The sequence below is a fragment of the Camellia sinensis genome, chromosome 7 (genome assembly GCF_055761805.1).
Source record: "Camellia sinensis isolate YWXY chromosome 7, ASM5576180v1, whole genome shotgun sequence".
Classification (NCBI taxonomy): Eukaryota; Viridiplantae; Streptophyta; class Magnoliopsida; order Ericales; family Theaceae; genus Camellia; species Camellia sinensis.
In genome coordinates, this window is record NC_138967.1 from 147,896,387 (window position 1) to 147,916,094 (window position 19,708).

Sequence of the window (19,708 nt, forward strand, 5' to 3'; positions counted from 1 at the left end):
CAGAATTATCCATAAAGAAGCAAAATAGGTTAGAATTGCTGTGTTCCAAGCTGAGAATATCACTCCAGACTCTTGACCATTGGTCACTGCTACCAGAATCTGGTCTCCACTTACCTCCAGAGCTGCCATATTTACTAATTAAAATGTCTTTCCACAACACACGGTCCTCACTACCATATCTCCACCACCATTTAGCTAGTAAACAATCATTGACTTCCTTCAATTTCTTAATCCCCAAACCTCCCAAGTGCTTTGTTTTGGTAACCTCCTCCCATTTTACCAGATGGATCTTCTTTTTAAGTTCTGAACCTCCCCACAAAAACCTGGCCTGAATTTTGTCCAGCAATTTTGATACATTTGCAGGCAATTTAAACAAAGAGAGGTAGTGCACTGGTAAAGAAGATAGCACTACTTTGATCAATGTTAACCTACCTCCAAATGATAGTAATTTCCTTTTCCAAGACGCCAGCCTAGACTTGAATTTATTGATTACCGGCAACCATGTGCTTTTCTTCCTTGGGCTGGCCCCCAGTGGTAAACCAAGATACTTGAAAGGTAACTTTTGGATCATACAATTCAATCTTCCTGCGAAAACATTTACCTCTGCCTCCTGTACACCTACTCCACAAACTGTACTCTTATGAAAATTAATCTTCAATCCAGAGAGCACTTCAAAACACCTCAAGATTCTCTTAACGCTCAAAATGTCGTTCTCTTCTGCCTAACAGAACACAATTGTATCATCTGTAAATTGCAAATGGGTAACATTAACCTCCCTTAGGCCAATCACAACACCTTTGATTACCTCCAATGCTTTAGCTCTTTGGAATAATATATTCAAACCCTCAGCCACTATATTAAAAAGAAAGGGAGACAACGGATCCCCTTGCCTGAGTCCTTTTTCTGGACAGAATTCATTAGTCGGGGAACCATTAACAAGAACTGAAACTCTAACTGATTGTATACACACCTTCATCCACCTAATCCACTTATCCTGGAATCCAAAGCTTGACATCATATTAAAGAGATACTCCCAATTTACTGTGTCGTATGCTTTTTCAAAATCTAGTTTCAAAATTACCCCTTCTTCTTTTTCCTTTTCCACCAATCCACTACTTCATTGGATACTAAAATCCCATCTAAAATGTTCCTCCCCCCAATGAAAGCGGACTGAGATTCTCCAATTATTTTAGGCAATACCTTTTTTAGTCTAGAAGCTAGAACCTTAGACAAAATTTTGTACAGAGATCCAATAAGGCTAATTGGTCTATAATCTGAAACACCACCTAGATTCTCATTCTTAGGTAACAATGTGATGAAAGAGCTATTGATACCTTTTGCTAAGCATCCATTATCATAGAATTCCTTGAAAGAATTGCAAGATATCCTTTTTAAAAACTTTCCAACACTTTTGAAAGCAAAACAAATTGAAACCGTCAGGTCCTGGTGCCTTATTTTCATCACTCTCTCTAATAGCTCTCCAAATCTCCTCCTCTGAAAAAGGAATAACCAGCCCATTAGAATCATTATCATGCCCAATGGACTTGAAAACACCTTGGAGCTTAGGTCGAAATTTCCACTCTTCACAGAATCTGTTTTTAAAGTGTTTAGCTACCTCAAATTTGATTTTTTGTGGATCCTCATGAATCTTCCCATCCACTTCAATTGAATTCAGCAGATTTCTATTCTGCCTGCTTGTAGCTATGACATGAAAGAATCTTGTATTCTTATCTCCTTTTAAACTCCAATTAACTCTAGACTTCTGCCTCCATAACCATTCTTCTCTCCTATTTAATGACCATACTTCCTTTCGAACTTCTCTCATTTTTTTAACCTCATTCTGCATAAGACTTCTAGATTCAGCCACTAGATCAATTGCATGGAGTTCCTCCTCCGCTGCTTTAAATGAATGAGTAACATTGCCAAAGACCTCTACATTCCAATTTTTCAAAACTGAACGTAGAACCTTCAGCTTATTCATAATAAAAAAACCTGCCCAGCCAGTAAAAGCAGAATCAACCCAGGACTTTTTCACAACTTCTCCGAATTTTGGATGTGAAGTCCAAGCGTTTATGAACCGGAATGGCCTTGGACCCTAATCCCTGCCATCCTCGACCAGTAACAGGGGGCAATGATCTGAAACACTTCTCTCTAGACCCCATAACTTTAAATTCAACTTTTCCACCCACTCCGTTGACATGAGTACTCTGTCAATTATACTCCATCTTTCACCATCATTACAATTGCACCAAGTGAACTGTCTTCCCAACATGGGTAAATCAAGGAGCTCCATATTTTCTATAAATAAATTAAACTCTTTCATCCCTTTGTCTCTTCTAGAACACCCCCTTCTTTCCCCAAGATTCCGTATCTCATTGAAGTCACCAACTAGACACCAGGGATTATAGAAGCTAGATCTCAACCCAAACAGGACATTCCAGAATCTACTTCTCTCATTAACTTCATTAGGAGCATGAACGTTGACAAGAACATAGTTAAAATTTGGAAGAAGAGTACCTGAGAGTACAATGTAATGCTGTGTGCTACAACACTGGGATAGCTTGAAAACAGTTGGTTTCCAAATGCACAGAAGCCCACCAGCTCTCCCTTCAGAGTTGACTGCCATGAATTCCATTTCATCCACAGGCCATAATGATTTTACAAAATCTGGTGTAACCTCACTTTTCTTTGTCTCTTGGAAAAAAACAAAATCAATTTTCTTATCCTTGAGCAGTAATTTGACCCTCATTCTCTTTACAGATTTACCCAAACCCCTTACATTCCATGATAAGAGCTTCATAGAGACACATTATATATCACCTGTAACCACCTGATACATTCAATCAATTTTGCACATCAGCTCCCAACTGTGCATGTACAGCCCTTGAAGCTGCCTGAACTTTATCCTTGATCTCCATAGCTTTTAATTTTTCCTTCACCTCCTCTTCCTTCCCACCAATACATATGCCTAAGGCTTTGCCCATACGTATTGTTGCTTCTGCCTCCTCCTGAGGTGTCAAATCTCTATGAAAGTTTCTCCCAATCACCTCCAATTATGATCTTGCCCCAGACTTATCTTTACTTGTGACTTTCCTTTGTGCATCCGATCTTGCTTTTAACCCAGCTTTACCTCTTAGGACAGCACCTCTGCTCCAGCTTCCCATACCCACTGCACCTCATTTCCTCTCATCTCTCCCTCCCCTGGCTCTCCCTTGCTTGTCTAACGAGGTTCTATTACCATTCCTTCGTACTAACTTTTTCCTCTGTTTTAATTCCCCTTTTTTACCAACTGTGTTACCACTATCAACTGAAGCCTCAACATAAAGTGATGATGACCCAACATCCTGGGCCTTTAACACCTCATTATCTGAATTACAATGACTACCCATGAGCCCAAATCTAGGCCCATCACACTGGGTATGAACCAAATCCACTTCCGATGCTATCCCTTTGTTTTTTGTCTTCAGCCCATTAGAAATGTTGCCATTGCAACCTTCATGCTTTGTTTGCCCCATACACCCACTGGGCCTTGTATCTGCCCAATTAGTAGTACTAGTGAGATTTAAATTTGGGCCTCTCACCCCAGCACCTACACTATTATTCACCACTGGGTTTTGAATATGGCCCAAGTTTACTTCCAAGCTAATACCAGGCCTATTTCTGGCTGACCCACCCATACACTGAAGAAACCCGGGTGTAGCTATCTGCTCATCAGCACATAGATTATCATCATTGTTTTGTAGGCTGCCCTCTGCCACCGCCATCTCCATACGCTCCTCAACCACCAAGTTGTCCCCCACTCCACTGACCGTCTCCTCTACCACTGTGTCCTCCTGTTTGGTTGCTTGAGCATCATCAACAGCTTCATCTTCCACAACCAAATTAACACCAGATTGATCACCAACATCTATCCCAACAGATTGATGTTGGACTACCTCGTTTGAGCTCCGATCCTCCCTCACCTCACTGGACACAATGCTACCACAGTCAACTACAATCTGCGGTTGTTCTTCACAAACCAAGACTGAATGAAAATGACCTTTGCATTCCAGCTTGATCGTTTCATTTATACACTCCATATATTGCGCTGCAACTCTAATTCTTCCATGACTAAAGGACTGTGGTTGACTGATATTTCCATCCAAACTAAGCACACTGCCCCATATACTCTCAATCTTGTTAAAGGTGTTTCTATTCCACATACTCAGAGGAACACCATAACACCTGAGCCACAGACACCTCTCTTGCTCTGTATATACACTTGGTTCCCAAAGCTTGACAGATTCGCACCATTCCTTGAACCATTCTTTTATCAATTTGAACTGTGACAGCATATCCTCCTTTGATGAGAAAGTCAATATAGCAGTCCTACCACCCCCATTTCTAACCAACACATGCCCCAGTCCATTCTCTTTTAGCACCATCGCAATACCCTGCATCGAGAACTCCGATTTGAACTTTAGCAACACACTATCATACAACCAGCCATGCCCTTCTTCATTAACCAGAATCGTATATCCTTCATTACCCCCTTGTCCCTTAGCGCCTGCTTTTACCACATCAACAAATGATCTTCGAAGACCCACCTTATCCCTATTATACCTTCCTTCACCGACCTTATCACCACTATTCCTTCCAACCTGATCCCTTCTCACCAATCTATTCGCAATACGACCATACTCAGCTATATTGACTTTAAGTTCCTTATCCGCCACCCACAAACCATCTGTTTTCTGTACAGCCACCTTTGTGGCTACTGAGCAATCAAATCTAACAAAACCAAATCGAGTATTGGTATTCTTCCTTCTCCTTTGAGGTATAAACACATCCTTCACTAAACCAAACTTGGAGAGCAGATGAAACAATGATTTTGGATCCATATTGGAAGGGATGTTATCCACAAAAATAGAGATTAAGCTGTAACGCCCTTAAAATAATACATAGAATCCATCACTTTAGACATGCATTGATACAAAAGAAATCAACCATTTCTATTCATCAGAGTAGTTCTTACAATAGTATTACATGTTAACAACAAAAGCAAATGCCCTACAGGCTTATAGCTTTTCAAGTCAACACTTGGTTACACAAAAGAAGAGTACTAACTCTATACAAAGTAAGCCCTTGGCTTGATATACGTGTAATACAAACAAAATAATCAAAAAGAGTCTTCAACTTCTATATCCATCCAAGCTATGTCCTTGGAGGTGGCATTCTACCTGTACCTGAAAATAATGTCCCATATAGGGTGAGCCAACGCCCAGTAGAGATATGCTAAACACAGTATGAGCAATAACTAAGACATTAGCAAATGATAAATGTTTAATTCCCATAAATCAATTCATAACCCATTTCCATTACATGACTGCTATGTCCATGTTTTGTTTCATTTTCCATTCCTATCCAATTTCCCATTTACAACAACGGCTCAGAACCTAGCCAACAATTTCATGAGACAGTGACTCATATTAAACGTTTCTCATTACATAATAGATAAGCCTACTAGCTATATCAACATCTCAATAGATAAGCATATGAGCTGTATCCACACTTCAACAGATAAGCATATGAGCTATATCAACACTTCTATAGATAAGCATATGAGCTGTATCACCACATTATCTGACAAGCATATGAGCTGTATCAGTGGAGTCCATCCCCTATCTCCTCCCAAACAACATCCGGTTTAGAGGTCCATCCCCTATCTCCCTCTAAACCGTGGAGTACATCCCCTATCTCCTCCCACACACACAACGTATATACACATAGGTCATATACACAATCAATCAATACATAACGCAAATGTATTCTATCGACCATCATACTATATGACACGTTCAATTGATTAGTTTTAGTTTACCTAATCGTCATGCATTGTCTACAACAATCCAAACTACCCTCCACCGGTAGCCCAAGCAATTATTTCTAAACAGATAATAAAAGCTCCAGCAGATAAAACATCAGTGTTTTCAAAAGTGAGCGATTAATAAATCTTACTCCACCATTCTACCATATAATGAGCCAATTTCATTATTTCCAACTCAATTCCATATGATCACAACTTTCTCAAATTAATTATACCAATTAATTTATACAACAATTTAGGGTTTTTTTACCCCCTTTTTCAGTAATGACCCAATGGTCCATATATCGACAACCAACAACAATATCATTATTTTGAAACCCAAAATACACATTTTAGAATCAAAATAACAAAACCCCTTTTCAACATTTTCAAACCCTAACTTCCCAAAATCAACCATTTAACAAAATGCCTGAAATCTAGGTCAAAACCCATAGTAGTGAGTAGGAATCCCTACCTCAAAAGATGACACCCAACGAAGAAGATGACGAAAACGAAGTTGCTCCAAATCACAAGTTTCTCGGATCAAAACGTAGCCCTCGACGATCAACCCAACTTTTACAGAGGCCAAAGGTGAGGAAACAACTCCTACTAGATCAATACTTAGAGAGAAGTTTGAGTTTTAGAGTGAGGTGCTCTCTAATGGCTTTTTCGGAAAAGTGAGAGAGAGAAAGAATGAGAAAAAGTGATTAAAAAAATGCCCCACAGCCAACTGATATACGACATTCCCGCTCGAGCGGAAAACACAACGCTCGAGCGTCAAGAACAAAAACTAGGTCCGCTCGAGCGCAAGAAGGCCCGCTCGAGCGCCAAGACACAAGAATAAAGTACATCCGCTCGAGCGAGAAAACCAGTCCGCTCGAGCACAAATTTCCCTCTCCCAGAACTTTCACCAAGACAGTACTACCCGCTCGAGCGCTGACAAACCCGCTCGAGCGCGACTCGCTCGAGCGCAGGAAACCTGCTCGAGCGTAGAAATCACACCTGCAGAAGTTTTGCAGGGAGACGAAATACTGGGAGTGTGCAATCTCTACTCGAGCACCAGAACAACCGCTCGAGCGGACAACCAAAAACCAAACTCCGCTCGAGCGCAGAATGACCCGCTCGAGCATAACACCAAAAACCTGGGCAATAACACTAGAGACCAAAACTCATCCTACCTGTTCGAAACATGCCCAACGCATCCTAAAACTCAAACATAAGGAATTTAAAGGATGACAATAAGGTATACAACCACCAACTCCACGGAACCAAAGTCCGGAACACGACGATTACAGAAAGGGAAAACTGGGATCGCTAAATAAGCCCTTACTGCCCTGGTTACTCCATACTTCACTCTTTTTCCTTTTCTTCGCTATTGGTATCCACCCACCGTTCTCCATTTCTTGTACTTAAACATATTGTAATAGCAATCTGTGCCTTGCACGGACCTTTTTAAATTAGTATATATGTATATATATTGTATGGTTGAGGTTTAATTTTTTTTAAGGGCTAATTAGTCCTTGTAGGGGCTTATGTTCAATTGTGATACATTTGATCGTAAATTTTAAATCTTGTTTCAAATAAGGACAATCAAAGATATTTCATTTACAAATGGTCTATTTTAAGGGCAAAATCCTCATACAATTTATTTTGTGGTGGTTAACTTGTATGTATGTTTGAAATGTAATGGTCTTCTTCTTTTTTTTAATGAATAATGTTATAACTTTATTGGTAATAAAGTTGTGTTTGGTTTGGTTTTCATAATCTATTTTCAAATATCTTTTAAGAAACTAAAAATCAAAATTAAAAACACATAATATTTATATAATTTTATCTTTTGAGAGGGTAAAAATAATTTTTTAAAATAATTTTTTTTGATATTTTTGTTTTGTTAAATTAGTTTTTATTTTTTCAAAAGTCAAACATGGTGAAAAATTTGATGTCCTGATTAAAGCAATCCATTAAATCAAAAAATCTAAAATTGAAAACATTTTGTATAATAAACATATTTATTACACATTAAAAGTCTAATAATCATCTATTAAATGATAACCATAAAAAAATATCTGTTAATAACAAATATAACTATATATTACATGTTAATCATCCAAAAAATCAACAAATACAACTGCTCATTACATGACCATCATTCAAACATATACTAAAAATTAATTTGGTAAAAAAATAAAAAAAATAAAAATGTAAAAAATTATCTTTTTTTATATAATTCTATCTTTGGTATGTAGAAATAATTTAAAAAATTTAAAAATAATTTTTTAAAATTTATTTTTCTCAAACTAATTTATATTTTATCAAATTGACTATTTTGCCAATAATATCTTCGATTGTCTTTCTTTAGAATAAGATTCAAAATTCAAGATCAATTGTATCACAATTGAAAAGTCATGAATCAAAATGATACAAGTATCAAACTATGGATCATTAATATAATTCGCCATTTAAAAAAAAAAAAAATCTGAGTTTGATGATGGGACATGAAAAGTTCAATTCATTGGGATAGGTGATATGCATTCTTTTGGAAATGGATATACAAGTCCATCTTTTAGACTCATTTTCTAGATTTAATGATATATAAGTGTTATAATTAGGCTTAAAAATTGGATCTAATTTTTAAACTTGTATAGTAATGTCTTTCTTATAACTTTTACATTCATTTTTTTTTAGTGAATTTTTGCAAAAAATTGTTATAAAATTTTAGGAAAAATTACAAAAAAAAAAAAATCCTAAAATTTGACTTCAATAACAAATAAAACCCCACATTTGTAATTGTATCAATTTAAATTCTACAGTTTAAATTTATATACAATTCTAACCACCTGGTCATCTCCATTTATATAATCCTAACCATCCGTTCATCTCCGTTTATATAAAGTGTCACGTGTGTTACAAACAAAATTTTTATTAGTTTATTTAACGGATGGTTGGAATTGAGTCTATTTAAAAATAATAATAAAAAATAAAAAAAAAATTCCGGATGTAAACTGATACAATTGAAAATGTGAGGTTTTATTTGTTATTAAGGTCAAATCTTAGGATTTTTTTTTTTGGAATTTTCTTAAAAATTTATATTTTTGGATTTTACTCAATATGACGGATAATAAAGTAAAAAAAAAAATTAAAAAAAAATCTTAAAGACAAAAAAATAAAAGAGCCAAAAGCAGTTGGCTTTTTGTTTTTGTTTTTAATCTATAGTGAATTATTTTTAAAAAATTTTAAGAAAATTTACTGATAAATTCTATATGAGGGAATGTTGCACTGCTGGAAATTCAATATTTAGTGGCGTTTAAAAAACGCCACTATAAGGGTGAAAAACGCCGCCAATTCTTTTTGCGACGCTTTGCACCAAACGCCGAAGACGCGGCCGTCGCTGTAGCTTAGTGACGGTTTAAAAACGTCGTAATATTTAGTATAGGCGGCGTTTTCAAAACAAACGCCGCCAAATGTCCTACACAATGCACACTGACTCACTAACTAATTATTTAGCGACGTTTTGGAAAAACGCCGTCGTATCTTTTTTTAAAAATATAACCGTTAGCATGGTTTAGGAGGCGTTTGTAGAAACGCCGTCATATCCCCCCCCCCCCCCGCTTTTTTTTTTAAAAAATTGTGCTAATTTTATTTGATTGAACTAAAAAAATACCTATAATAGTAGTAATATAAAATAATAACTCCCATTAATTCACTTTCTCATTCAATTAATATCCAATCACTATTACCCACAAAATCAACATATCCAAAATCCAAAAATCATGTTTTAACATTAACCACAAACTAACATATATCCAAAAATCATGTCTTAGCATAAAAATTGTAGTCTTCACTGGTCTACATGTCTACATCAGAACATAAACTGCAATCAAATTCACCAAAATAAACACAAATTGAAGAATTTGTACCCAATACTTATAAACAGTACTTAAAACTTGAAGAAGCACTAACAAGAAGATTTTATCACATACTAAGAAGCACTAAATAAAGAAAAGGGCATACCCAAAGACAATACAGACACAGATGAGAATCATGTAAAATTAAATAAATAATGTTCTCATAGCAAAAACAAATTTAGATCTGCAGAACAATAAATAAATAGAGCTTAATTCTGTCAAAATTAGAAACAAAATAATTCAAAAACACAATAAGCATTTGATTATACTCCATCCTTATTTTTCACTTCAACAGAAGACCTCAGGGGGGTTTCATCCTTGGTGTTTCCCTCGGGCACGTCTACTACAAAGAATTCTATTACCAGAGTCCCTGGTCTTCCATCAATGACTTCTGGATGGACGAAAATGATTGAGGAGTAGTTCTGGAAAATAAAATAAAAGAAAAAATAAACAGGGGCAAACTATAGTAGCAACACTTGTATTTCTAGTAAAAAGGAAACTCAGTCCAATCCATCCCACCAAGCTCTGTAAGAGAAAATATTAGTATCGATGCCAATGTTCAGAGTTTAACGAAACTAGTCCACCAAAGGAAATATTAGATATTTTTTCTACCTACCAGAAGAATCTTAGTCATCTAACAAAATGCAAAAGTACAAACATTTGAGTCAAAAACTAATGATCAATGTACAACATAAATAGGGAGCACACCTTGTCCAAATTCATATTAAGATGAATGAACTCCACTAAGGAAGCAGAATTAAAAAATTAACAAGATTCAGATGAACAATATGGTCCAAATTCATATATCATCAATTCAAAGCAAATTAACAGTGGTGGTACTACACTAGATTAAAGAACTGCTCAGTTATGATGATTCACAAATTAAGGCATTCAATTCAATATCATGTGACGCTATCATTCCATCCCAAAACGTAAATGATGGATCACCTTGTGCACTCTGTTAGAAACTCTACCACATATTACCTCTGTACTAAAGTTGGATTATAGCTAATTGACCTTAGAGAGAGAGAGAGAGAGAGAGAGAGAGAGAGAGAGAGAGAGGATGTTAACTAATTCTTTTTTCAGAAGTTAATTAAATTGTTTGTTTGGTTAGAGACAGAGAGAAATTACATAATTGGTGAAGACTTTTCATGCTTGATCTTGAAGAAGTGGATTTGCAGAGGAAACTGTTACACTTGATCTCACACAAATGTCTCATAACCTGAAACCCAACAAATCATGTCAATGGAATTACTTTACATAACAATTTCAATTTGCTACTTTTTTAACACATCCATACACACACAGTATGGTTCAGTAGAGCATTACAAAAGTAACAGTTGAATGATCTTTTCATTTTCAAAATCATGACTCATGAGAATAGATCTTATGAAGAATTAAAGAAACGGGTGGTGGGGATAGGGGTGAGAAGAGAAGAGAAGAAATCATGAATATGGGCAATTGGAAATTACTGATCTCAGGGATAATCTTCAATGTGGGATATGTTGATGGATGGAATATGGGAAATCTTGTGCCATTCTTGGCCGCTTTCCCATGCACATCTTTCCTCTACATGGGGGCAATCTCTAATTTTGTATAAAAATTTCGGTAATATTTCTTTTTTTTTTTTCCTAACAAAAGGTGATATTTTTGCCAATCAAGAAAAAAAAGACACAAAAAGGTGGTATTTTTTTCTAACAAAGTTACATGAGAGAAAGGTTTTGGTTACCAAAGTCTGATTTGTTCGATTTGTTTAAAATGCATTGCACCAGATCTGGTACATATATATGTACCAATTAGTTCGGTTTTAGGAGAATTTGATCATATGATCGAAAATCTAAAATAAATAACAAATAAATGTAGTTGCTTTTTGCTAGCATGACCAATTCGAAAGTCCAAATATTAGATTTAATTTAACATAGCAAAAAAATTTCATCAAATTTTCAACAGGTATTAATTCAACTAAACATTTCAAATACATATATATATATATATATATATATAAGTTTTCTTCCAATTGAGTATCAGTTGATCTACAAAATCATCAAATAATCATCAAACGTGTTTTGGCTACCTGAACATCAATGCAAATGCCAAACTTAAAAACTTCACAAAATTGAAATTGAAAATCAATGTACCTTTTTTGTGTGCATCATCAAGCCATTGCAAGTGTAGATCCCAGCATCTTGAAGCTTCTTCACATCTCCGACATTGATTCCATGAGCATCTTAACTCTTCTACACAGTTCAATTGAACTCGTCAACATTCAGACCATCTTAACTCTTCTACATAGTTCGTTTTTTTTCTTTTATTTTTTTTCAATTTTCTGGTACAGAAAAGAAATATTAAAAGTAAATGTTACAGTTTAATAATGCAATGCAATGGGTTCTACAGTCAAGTTCAAGGTACAACAAGTATAATATTTTCAAACTTTAATTTGAACCAATTACTGATCACAAACTATGCACAAAAAGACGTCAAGAACATATAATATATGAATTTAAAAATCGAAAATGAAAGAAACATTGAAGTTGAACTTCTTGCCTGTTGATATGCATGGAAGCAGAGTGCATCAAGGAGAGATCTAATGTAAACCTGTCTGACATTCAACCCCTGACAAGCAAAAAAAAAAAAAATCAGAAAACCTAATGCAAAAATGATGCATGTTATGTGAACAAATAGATAACTGAACAGAAGCAATTCGTAGCATTCTAGATTTACTCACAGCAGATTGTAGGTATGCAGGGGTGACCTTGACTCCTTCCATGAAAAGAGTAAATGGAGTCAACAAGAAGAAGGACATAATTGTTATAATTGAGAAGAGAGTAATGTTATCCAAAGATTCCTGCAAAAGATCAATATTAGTTACGTACTTGAGAAAATAAAATAAAATAATAGAACACATGCAGAGATAGACACACACACAATAATCTTCCTTTTCACTGGGGAACAAGAATAATTTTATCTATATATATAATCATGACAAATTATTTGTTGCTACCAACTTTCTAGAAGTACCCAAAGTAAATAAAGAAAATAACAAATTGTTCCACCTTACAGCACTTCGATCTATCAAATTTCATCAATGAGGAAAAGAACAAACTATACCAAGTTAGTAGTACATGACATCAAGGAAATGAAACCATAAGTGAATACCTCTTTCTTGACCATAAACTTTTTGCTAAGGACATTACGAGATTGGTTGGTCAAATTAGAAGCCATTGCACTCCAAAACCCGGGCCTGTTTCACATACAGAAAAACAAAAAAATAAGTGAGATTGTGCATGAGAATTTGGGATAACAACTTCGACTACTTTTGATCATATATAGAAAAATCCAAACTGGACATGGGTAAAACGGAACCTACAGGCAGAATGCTGTGTGATCTCTATATACTTTTTTTCCCCCTTTTTCAGAGTCTTTGACAACAAGAAAGGTGAGTAACAATTTAAAGCAAATGTGTGTGTATTTTCTCACCAATTAAAAGATGCCTCTGTCATTGACGCCAGTCCCACTCCACCAACAATTGGTAACAGAGAAGCAACCACCCACAAGGTGGGTATCTATTCTTGCAACAGAAGAAATAGATTGGTTAAAAGTTAAAACACAACTTTCACAATAATGAACATTTGCCATTATGAACTCTACAAATCATTAAATTATTTCATACAACATTCCTATGTTGTGTTGTGTGCACCACCAATAGTAGTCAACAACAAAAATAAGAAATTACAAGCAAATATTTTCAGAAACATATAAAAAAATGATTGATGGCAAATTAAATGGGTGTACTAACTTCATTGTTATTTTATATAATAAAATAATAATTAAAAAAAATTTGTCACTCCAACCAGATGGCAAGGGAGAGAAATCATTCAAATAGAGTCAATTCCCATTCACTTCTAAAATTTTCTAACAAAAAATAGTAATAATGAGGATTAATTGGTTTAGAATTATGGAAAGTGTAAGAGAAAAATTTAAAAATTTCAATTTTGTAAAAAGTGTAATTAGAAAAATGGTGTAAGAAGATAAATTGATGGCATAAGTAAAACTACCAGACGCTAAATTCTTAAAACCAAAAGGAAATTATTTTTTTTTAGACAGATTTGCCCTTGTATTTATTTTGATCTAAAAAATTTTAAAATCCCATAACTTCAATTTTACAAAATAATTTTTAACAAAATTGATATTTATCTATTCTTTTTTTTTTTTTTTTTTTTTTTTTTTTTTTTTTTTTTTTTTTTTCAGGATGGGAAGAAAACATATGAAATGCACACCTCCCCTAAAAACATAGCAGAGAGGACAATTGAGAAGAAGGGCTCCATGGCTTTAATTGTGTGAGTGAATGAAACAACAACTTTTCCAATACTCATGTTTGTGAAAAGGTTGCCTGAGGTGTGCACCACTGCTAATGGGAGAATTGCTACAAGCTGTCATAGAAAAAGACATATTAATCAGAGTCATCATGATAATGGCAACCTAAATACATGAGACATTCATCCCGTCATACATAACAATACCTGTGCACCACTAATTTTTGGCCGTCTGTAGAGATTAGATGTCCACATGAAAAGAACAAGTATAGTCCCAATGGCAAACTGAACGGTGGTTATAGTTATTGGATATGGGAACACTTTCAAAACCTGTGAACAAAAAGTATCTGTAATCATGCTTTTTATCTCCTTGTCAAAAGTTTCAGCATTCAAATTCAATGGATAATTGACAATCATCACAACTCATGTCATTCAATAATTAATTGCATAGTGAACAATAAAAAATGGTCCTTTGCTTGCTACATCATAGCTCAATAAGCTTTCACCATACTAAAAGATTATTATTGCACGTTTCCTCAAACACTAAAATTCAACACAATTCCAAATCATGAAAGCTATTGTTTGCAACATTTGCCAACAATCTAATAATTTCCACACACTTCAACATTTGTATGAATTAAAAGCAGGGCAAAGCAATATATATGTACAAGAAAAGCTCCAAAATCACTAAAAAAAATAAATAGACCAGTAGAATTTGATCAAGTGGTCGGTCAAGAGATGATATAGAAAAAGAAAGAAAAAATCAACAACTTTTAACATTAAACTTCAGGAATTAGGAATTTCTAAATATCACTATAAATAAAAATTAAAAATCCTTGAGGCTGTGTTTGGTTTGAGGATTTGATTCTATGTCAACAAATTAAATTCTATGTCAACAACTAACATAAAACACAATTTCCACCTGCTCAAAATAGTATTGTGGCTGAAACATAAATCCAATCAACACTAAAAGAAAGTAACAAACAGAATTTAGAGCTGATATTTACAGATCTGATCGAAGAGATAGCAGATCTGAGAATAAGATCTACGTCTCTAGATCGTTAAACCGCTAATTGCCTGGAGACATTGACATTGCACGCGAAACCCTAGACAAAATTCATTCGCCATGAACGAGAAAAACTTTCCATGTATCCCATTGCATGGGCTAGAAAGAGCAAGAGACCACAAACGAAGAGACAGAACACAAAACAAAAGCAAAAATGCAAGAAATAAGCTAGATTTGGGGAAAAAATGCAAGTGAATCTACAAACATCAACCAAAAATATATTCCAAATCGTTGTTTTAACCATGAGATTTTACAGATCTTGAGTGAACTTAGCAAATCTAGGTTAGAAAACCCTTACCGTGAGCCCTAGATCGATTTAGATCAGAAGGATTCAAACAATCTCGAAGATATACGCTCAGGTCAGAAGAGAGAACAAGATTTTCTAGATCAAAATCACCAAAAATCGATGGAAATCAAAGAACCAGCCCTCGATCTCTCTCTCTCTCTCTCTCTCAAGTCGAGTCTCTGTTGAATCGATTGAAATCGAAAAGCATATCTAGATAGGTAAAATTACCTTTGTAAAAGGGCAAAAAAAATCCCCTATTTCACATACACAAAACTGTGCCGTTTCACTGGCACAAATGTTACCCTCCGTTTCATACCATGTTATACCACCGTTTGCCAATAAACTAGTATAGCATAATCGGGAATTTAAAAGATTTGTTCATAGATTGGACGGCATTTGTCAAAAACGCCACCAAAAAAAACGTGGTTATATCTCATTTTTCCTGTAGTGATCCATTTAGTTCTAAGAGTTTTCTTCTAAACCAATTAGTCCGTTTGTTTTGAAAAGTTGTATTTATTTGAATAAGTGAATGTCCTTTTGTGATTCAATTTTCTAATTTGTTTTTGGGATGAGAATGAAAATGTGAGGTGCTGAAGATTCTTTTTGGGAGGAGTAGTGACTGAAGTGTTGGTTGTTGAGCGTCAAAATCTATATTTCTATTAGTATGATTTTCTGGTTTTGTATTAGAGTGCTACGTTAAGAAAAAGTATACTAAGGAGTTTTTGTGTGTTACATTAATTAGAGTGTTATGTTTAGAAAAAATATACTATGGAGTTTTTTAAAATTGTTACGTTGTTGCGTTTGAGAAAAATATACCAAGAAGTTTTTGTGCGTTACATTGATTGAAGTATTATGTTTGGGAAAAGTACATTAAGGAGTTTTTTTGGAATATTATGTTGTTACGTTTAAGAAAAGTACACTAAGAAGTTTTAGTGTGTTACATTGGAATGTCATATTTTTGGAATGTTACGTTTGGTAAAAGTACATTAAGGAATTTTTTTGGAATGTTACGCTCAATAATTTTAACATTATGAGCAAATCTACATTTATCCCCCAACACATAACACACAAGTGTTTATATTTGGTCCTTTATGTAATTCACACTAGAATTAGACATTTGGGTTCATAAGAAAAAAACGGATAATCAAACAGTTTATGAGGTCACTATTTGAGATTTATTTTAACACTAGACAAACCAAAAAAAGTCAAAAAAAATTGACAAATTTTAAAAAGAAATCACTCAAGGCACAAAAATGCTGAAAAATATGTTACATTTTTAGGTGGATTCCAAACACATGATTGGAGGGTGGGATTGGACTCCATGTCCAATCCATCATGGAGTCCATTGTTTGGTTGAGAATTTGTAGGCTGAATTAAGAGTGCCACCGAACTATGAATTCCATATATGTTGGACTATTATGTCCTAGGGTGATGTGAGATAGATATGGTGGGATTGTAATTTCATCAGATTAAATTATAAAATGACGCATTTGCTCTCCAAGTATTTGATTTCATTATATATTGTATTTAGTAAAATAAAATAATATAAAAAAATCTCAATTAAAAAATAAAATAAAATAAATTTATTTAAATTTTATTGATGTTTTATTTTAAATTTTTGTTGGTATTTTATTTAATTTTACTATTTTTTACAATAATTTTATTTAAAAAATAACATAAGTTTTTATTGATGTTTTATTTATTCAATTTATTTAATTTTAAAAAAAAAAATAAAAAAAAAATTTATTTAATCTTGCCAAAAAAATTAAAATATTAAAGACAGATTAGTATTGCTATTACTTAGTAAACAATTGAAAAGAATAAAATAGTCTGAGCATTTATCCCTTTTTATAATCTTTCAATCAAATATTAAATTCAATAAAATAGTCATTTGCAGACATCTAATCCAATAAAAAAATAAGCGTGGGATACACATTCTTTTCAATCAAATAGTTCAGAGACTATATGTCTAAGATTTAATAGTCCGATAGATAACAATCCTTCCTTATCCAACTAGCCCAAAAAAACATGGCCTTAAGGATATGCTAGATTAGGAAGATAGTGAACTAAAAAAAAAAAAAAAATCACTTTGCTTGGTTTGGGTTTTCTAAAAACACTTTTCAGAAATTCTATTTTTTTATTTTCTATATATTTTTTTTTGTTTTTGCTCAATTTTTTTAATATTTTAAGCAATTTTTAAAATTTTTTTAGACACACCTAACATAAATACACTTAAAAAGTATAATTTTCGTGAAACAAATATTTTAAAAAATTCACTAAATGTCAAAAATACAAAAAAATAAAAATAAAAATTCAGTATATTTTTTGTATTTTTGTATGTTTATTATTTTTTTAAAATATTTTTTCACAAATATTTTACTTTTTAGATACATCTAAGTAAGGTGTATTATGTCTTATTCACCAAAAAAAAAAAAAAGTAAGGTGTATTTAAAAAAGTAAAAAAAAAAAATGCTTAAAATTTTAAAAATATTCACTAAAAACAAAAAAAAATACGAAAAATAAAAATTCAATTTTCAAAAAAATTGAATTAAAAAAATTGAAACCAAACACACTGAAAGATTTTATTTTTAGCAATACACACCCGTTAAATAGATGTTGGGCGCCTTATACTTGGACTAGGGGTGAGTAGTGGATATACCGATCTGCCCAAACCAATCGAACTGAACCGATCCACCGGATTTTGGACGGATGCGTGATGACGAGCAGACGGTTGCGGATTGATTTGTTCCAATCCTTCTAGTTTTGGATGGATGACGGATTTGAGATTCCTTTGGCCGCAACCGAACCACCAAACCACGAGCATCCTTAGTAATTTGTAAGACTTTGTGTTTTCAATTTGTTTATAAATTTTATTTATGTTTTCAATTGAAAAAGAGTTTAAATATTATGTTGAATATATTCTGCTGAAAAAAGAGTTTTTAACTCGAATATATTTTTTGAATTGAAAAAAAATAAATGTATTATTTATCTATATTTTTTGGCTTTTAAATGTAACTCTAAAAATAATAAATAAAAAAGATGATATATGTTGGTTTGTTTTTATTTTCAAAAACAGATATAGATGTAACAATGCAGAGGTATATAATCTCTACTACTGCTTTGTTTATGGTTTTGGTGGTTTGAATTGTTTTTATATTTTAAGAATCATAAATTGTAATACTTCATGTGGATGAGACATGCTATGATTGTAATATGTGGATGAGACATGCAATAATGTAATATTCTAAAGTTTCAAACTTTTTTTCTTTGGATGAAGTATGCAGTGATTGTAATACTTTTTTAAGTCATTGATTGTAATATATATATATTTTTTGTGAAGAAGTGCACAAGTTGAATTATGTTGAAAATTTATAAAATTTTAAACTGTCAAATCGATTCGTATCCATCCGCCAATCTGCTCAATCCGCATCCACCGAATTGGCGGACGGATACGAATTGATTTTCTCTAATCTGCCTATTTAGTGGACAGATGGAAAATTGGAGGTTCCGTGGCCACAACCGACCCGCGCCCACCCCCAACTTGGACCATTAGATTTAAAAATAATAATAAAATGATAAAAAAAACTTTAAATATTCTAATAATAAAAAATGGATTACCCACTGAGCCGATTTCTTCTGCAATTTTTTATTATTATTTGTTTGTCATAATCCATTAGTTAATGGACTAGTAGTATATTATCTCTTATTTTATTTTAACAATCAATTAGTTTATGGATTAGAGTGAGCATTGACAAGTGCCACTTAATTGCTTGGAAATCGATTTTTGTTATGAAAATGAGATTATATTTCATGATAATCAAATTGTATGGATTCGATCTGATGACTTGTAAAAGAAGATGAGACGAGTCTTTAGGGTATTGGTATAGTGCCGGCCAAAGATCCTTTGATGTCTTTGTTAGACGTCTATATTTAGAGAGTGGAGATGGAGAGCTTAAGACTGTGTTTGGTAGAGTTTTGGAAACTTAATTCTACACATTGGTTTGAGTGTGTTGTTTGGTTGCAATTTTCAAACATTGATTTCATACTCACTTTTGAAAACATGTCTACCTGGTCATCCTCCCAGATGTCCCCCAAGACGTCTGGCCGGTTGACCGGAACAGTATTTTTTTTTTGGCACCTGTTATTTTTATATTTTAAAATATATATAGTTTTGGATTTTTTTAAAAATTTTTTTATGAGCTTTGAATAGAATTTTGAGTTGTTTATTTGGTTATGAGTTGTATGGTTTTCAATAAAATATCATATGTTGCATCAAAAATTTTAAATTTAATT

At 33.5% G+C, this 19,708-nt stretch overlaps 2 protein-coding genes across 6 annotated transcripts; both read right to left on the bottom strand.

The window, feature by feature from the left end:
- Positions 1-1,421: 1,421 nt before the first annotated feature.
- Positions 1,422-15,752, bottom strand: LOC114314522 (triose phosphate/phosphate translocator, non-green plastid, chloroplastic). Of its 5 annotated transcripts, none has more exons than XM_082879538.1 (10): positions 15,428-15,623; positions 14,271-14,393; positions 14,028-14,180; positions 13,228-13,313; positions 12,907-12,991; positions 12,476-12,595; positions 12,295-12,363; positions 11,889-12,076; positions 10,882-10,972; positions 1,422-1,494 (listed from the first exon to the last, which is right to left on the bottom strand). In XM_082879538.1, exons 2-8 carry the CDS (start codon positions 14,316-14,318, stop codon positions 12,059-12,061), a joined length of 579 nt encoding a protein of 192 aa, XP_082735664.1. In that variant the 5' UTR covers positions 14,319-14,393; positions 15,428-15,623; the 3' UTR covers positions 1,422-1,494; positions 10,882-10,972; positions 11,889-12,058. The 5 variants fall into 5 exon arrangements, with proteins under 5 accessions (XP_082735664.1, XP_082735665.1, XP_082735663.1 ...); XM_082879539.1 differs by lacking the exon at positions 1,422-1,494 and adding an exon at positions 9,890-10,172 and having other exon boundaries at positions 11,889-11,987; positions 15,428-15,752; XM_082879537.1 differs by lacking the exon at positions 1,422-1,494 and adding an exon at positions 10,037-10,172.
- LOC145796191 (uncharacterized) lies at positions 2,096-2,984 on the bottom strand. The gene is made up of 2 exons (XM_082881222.1): positions 2,880-2,984; positions 2,096-2,794 (listed from the first exon to the last, which is right to left on the bottom strand). The coding sequence occupies exons 1-2, from the start codon at positions 2,982-2,984 to the stop codon at positions 2,096-2,098; spliced, it is 804 nt and encodes a 267-aa protein (XP_082737348.1).
- Positions 15,753-19,708: the final 3,956 nt, after the last annotated feature.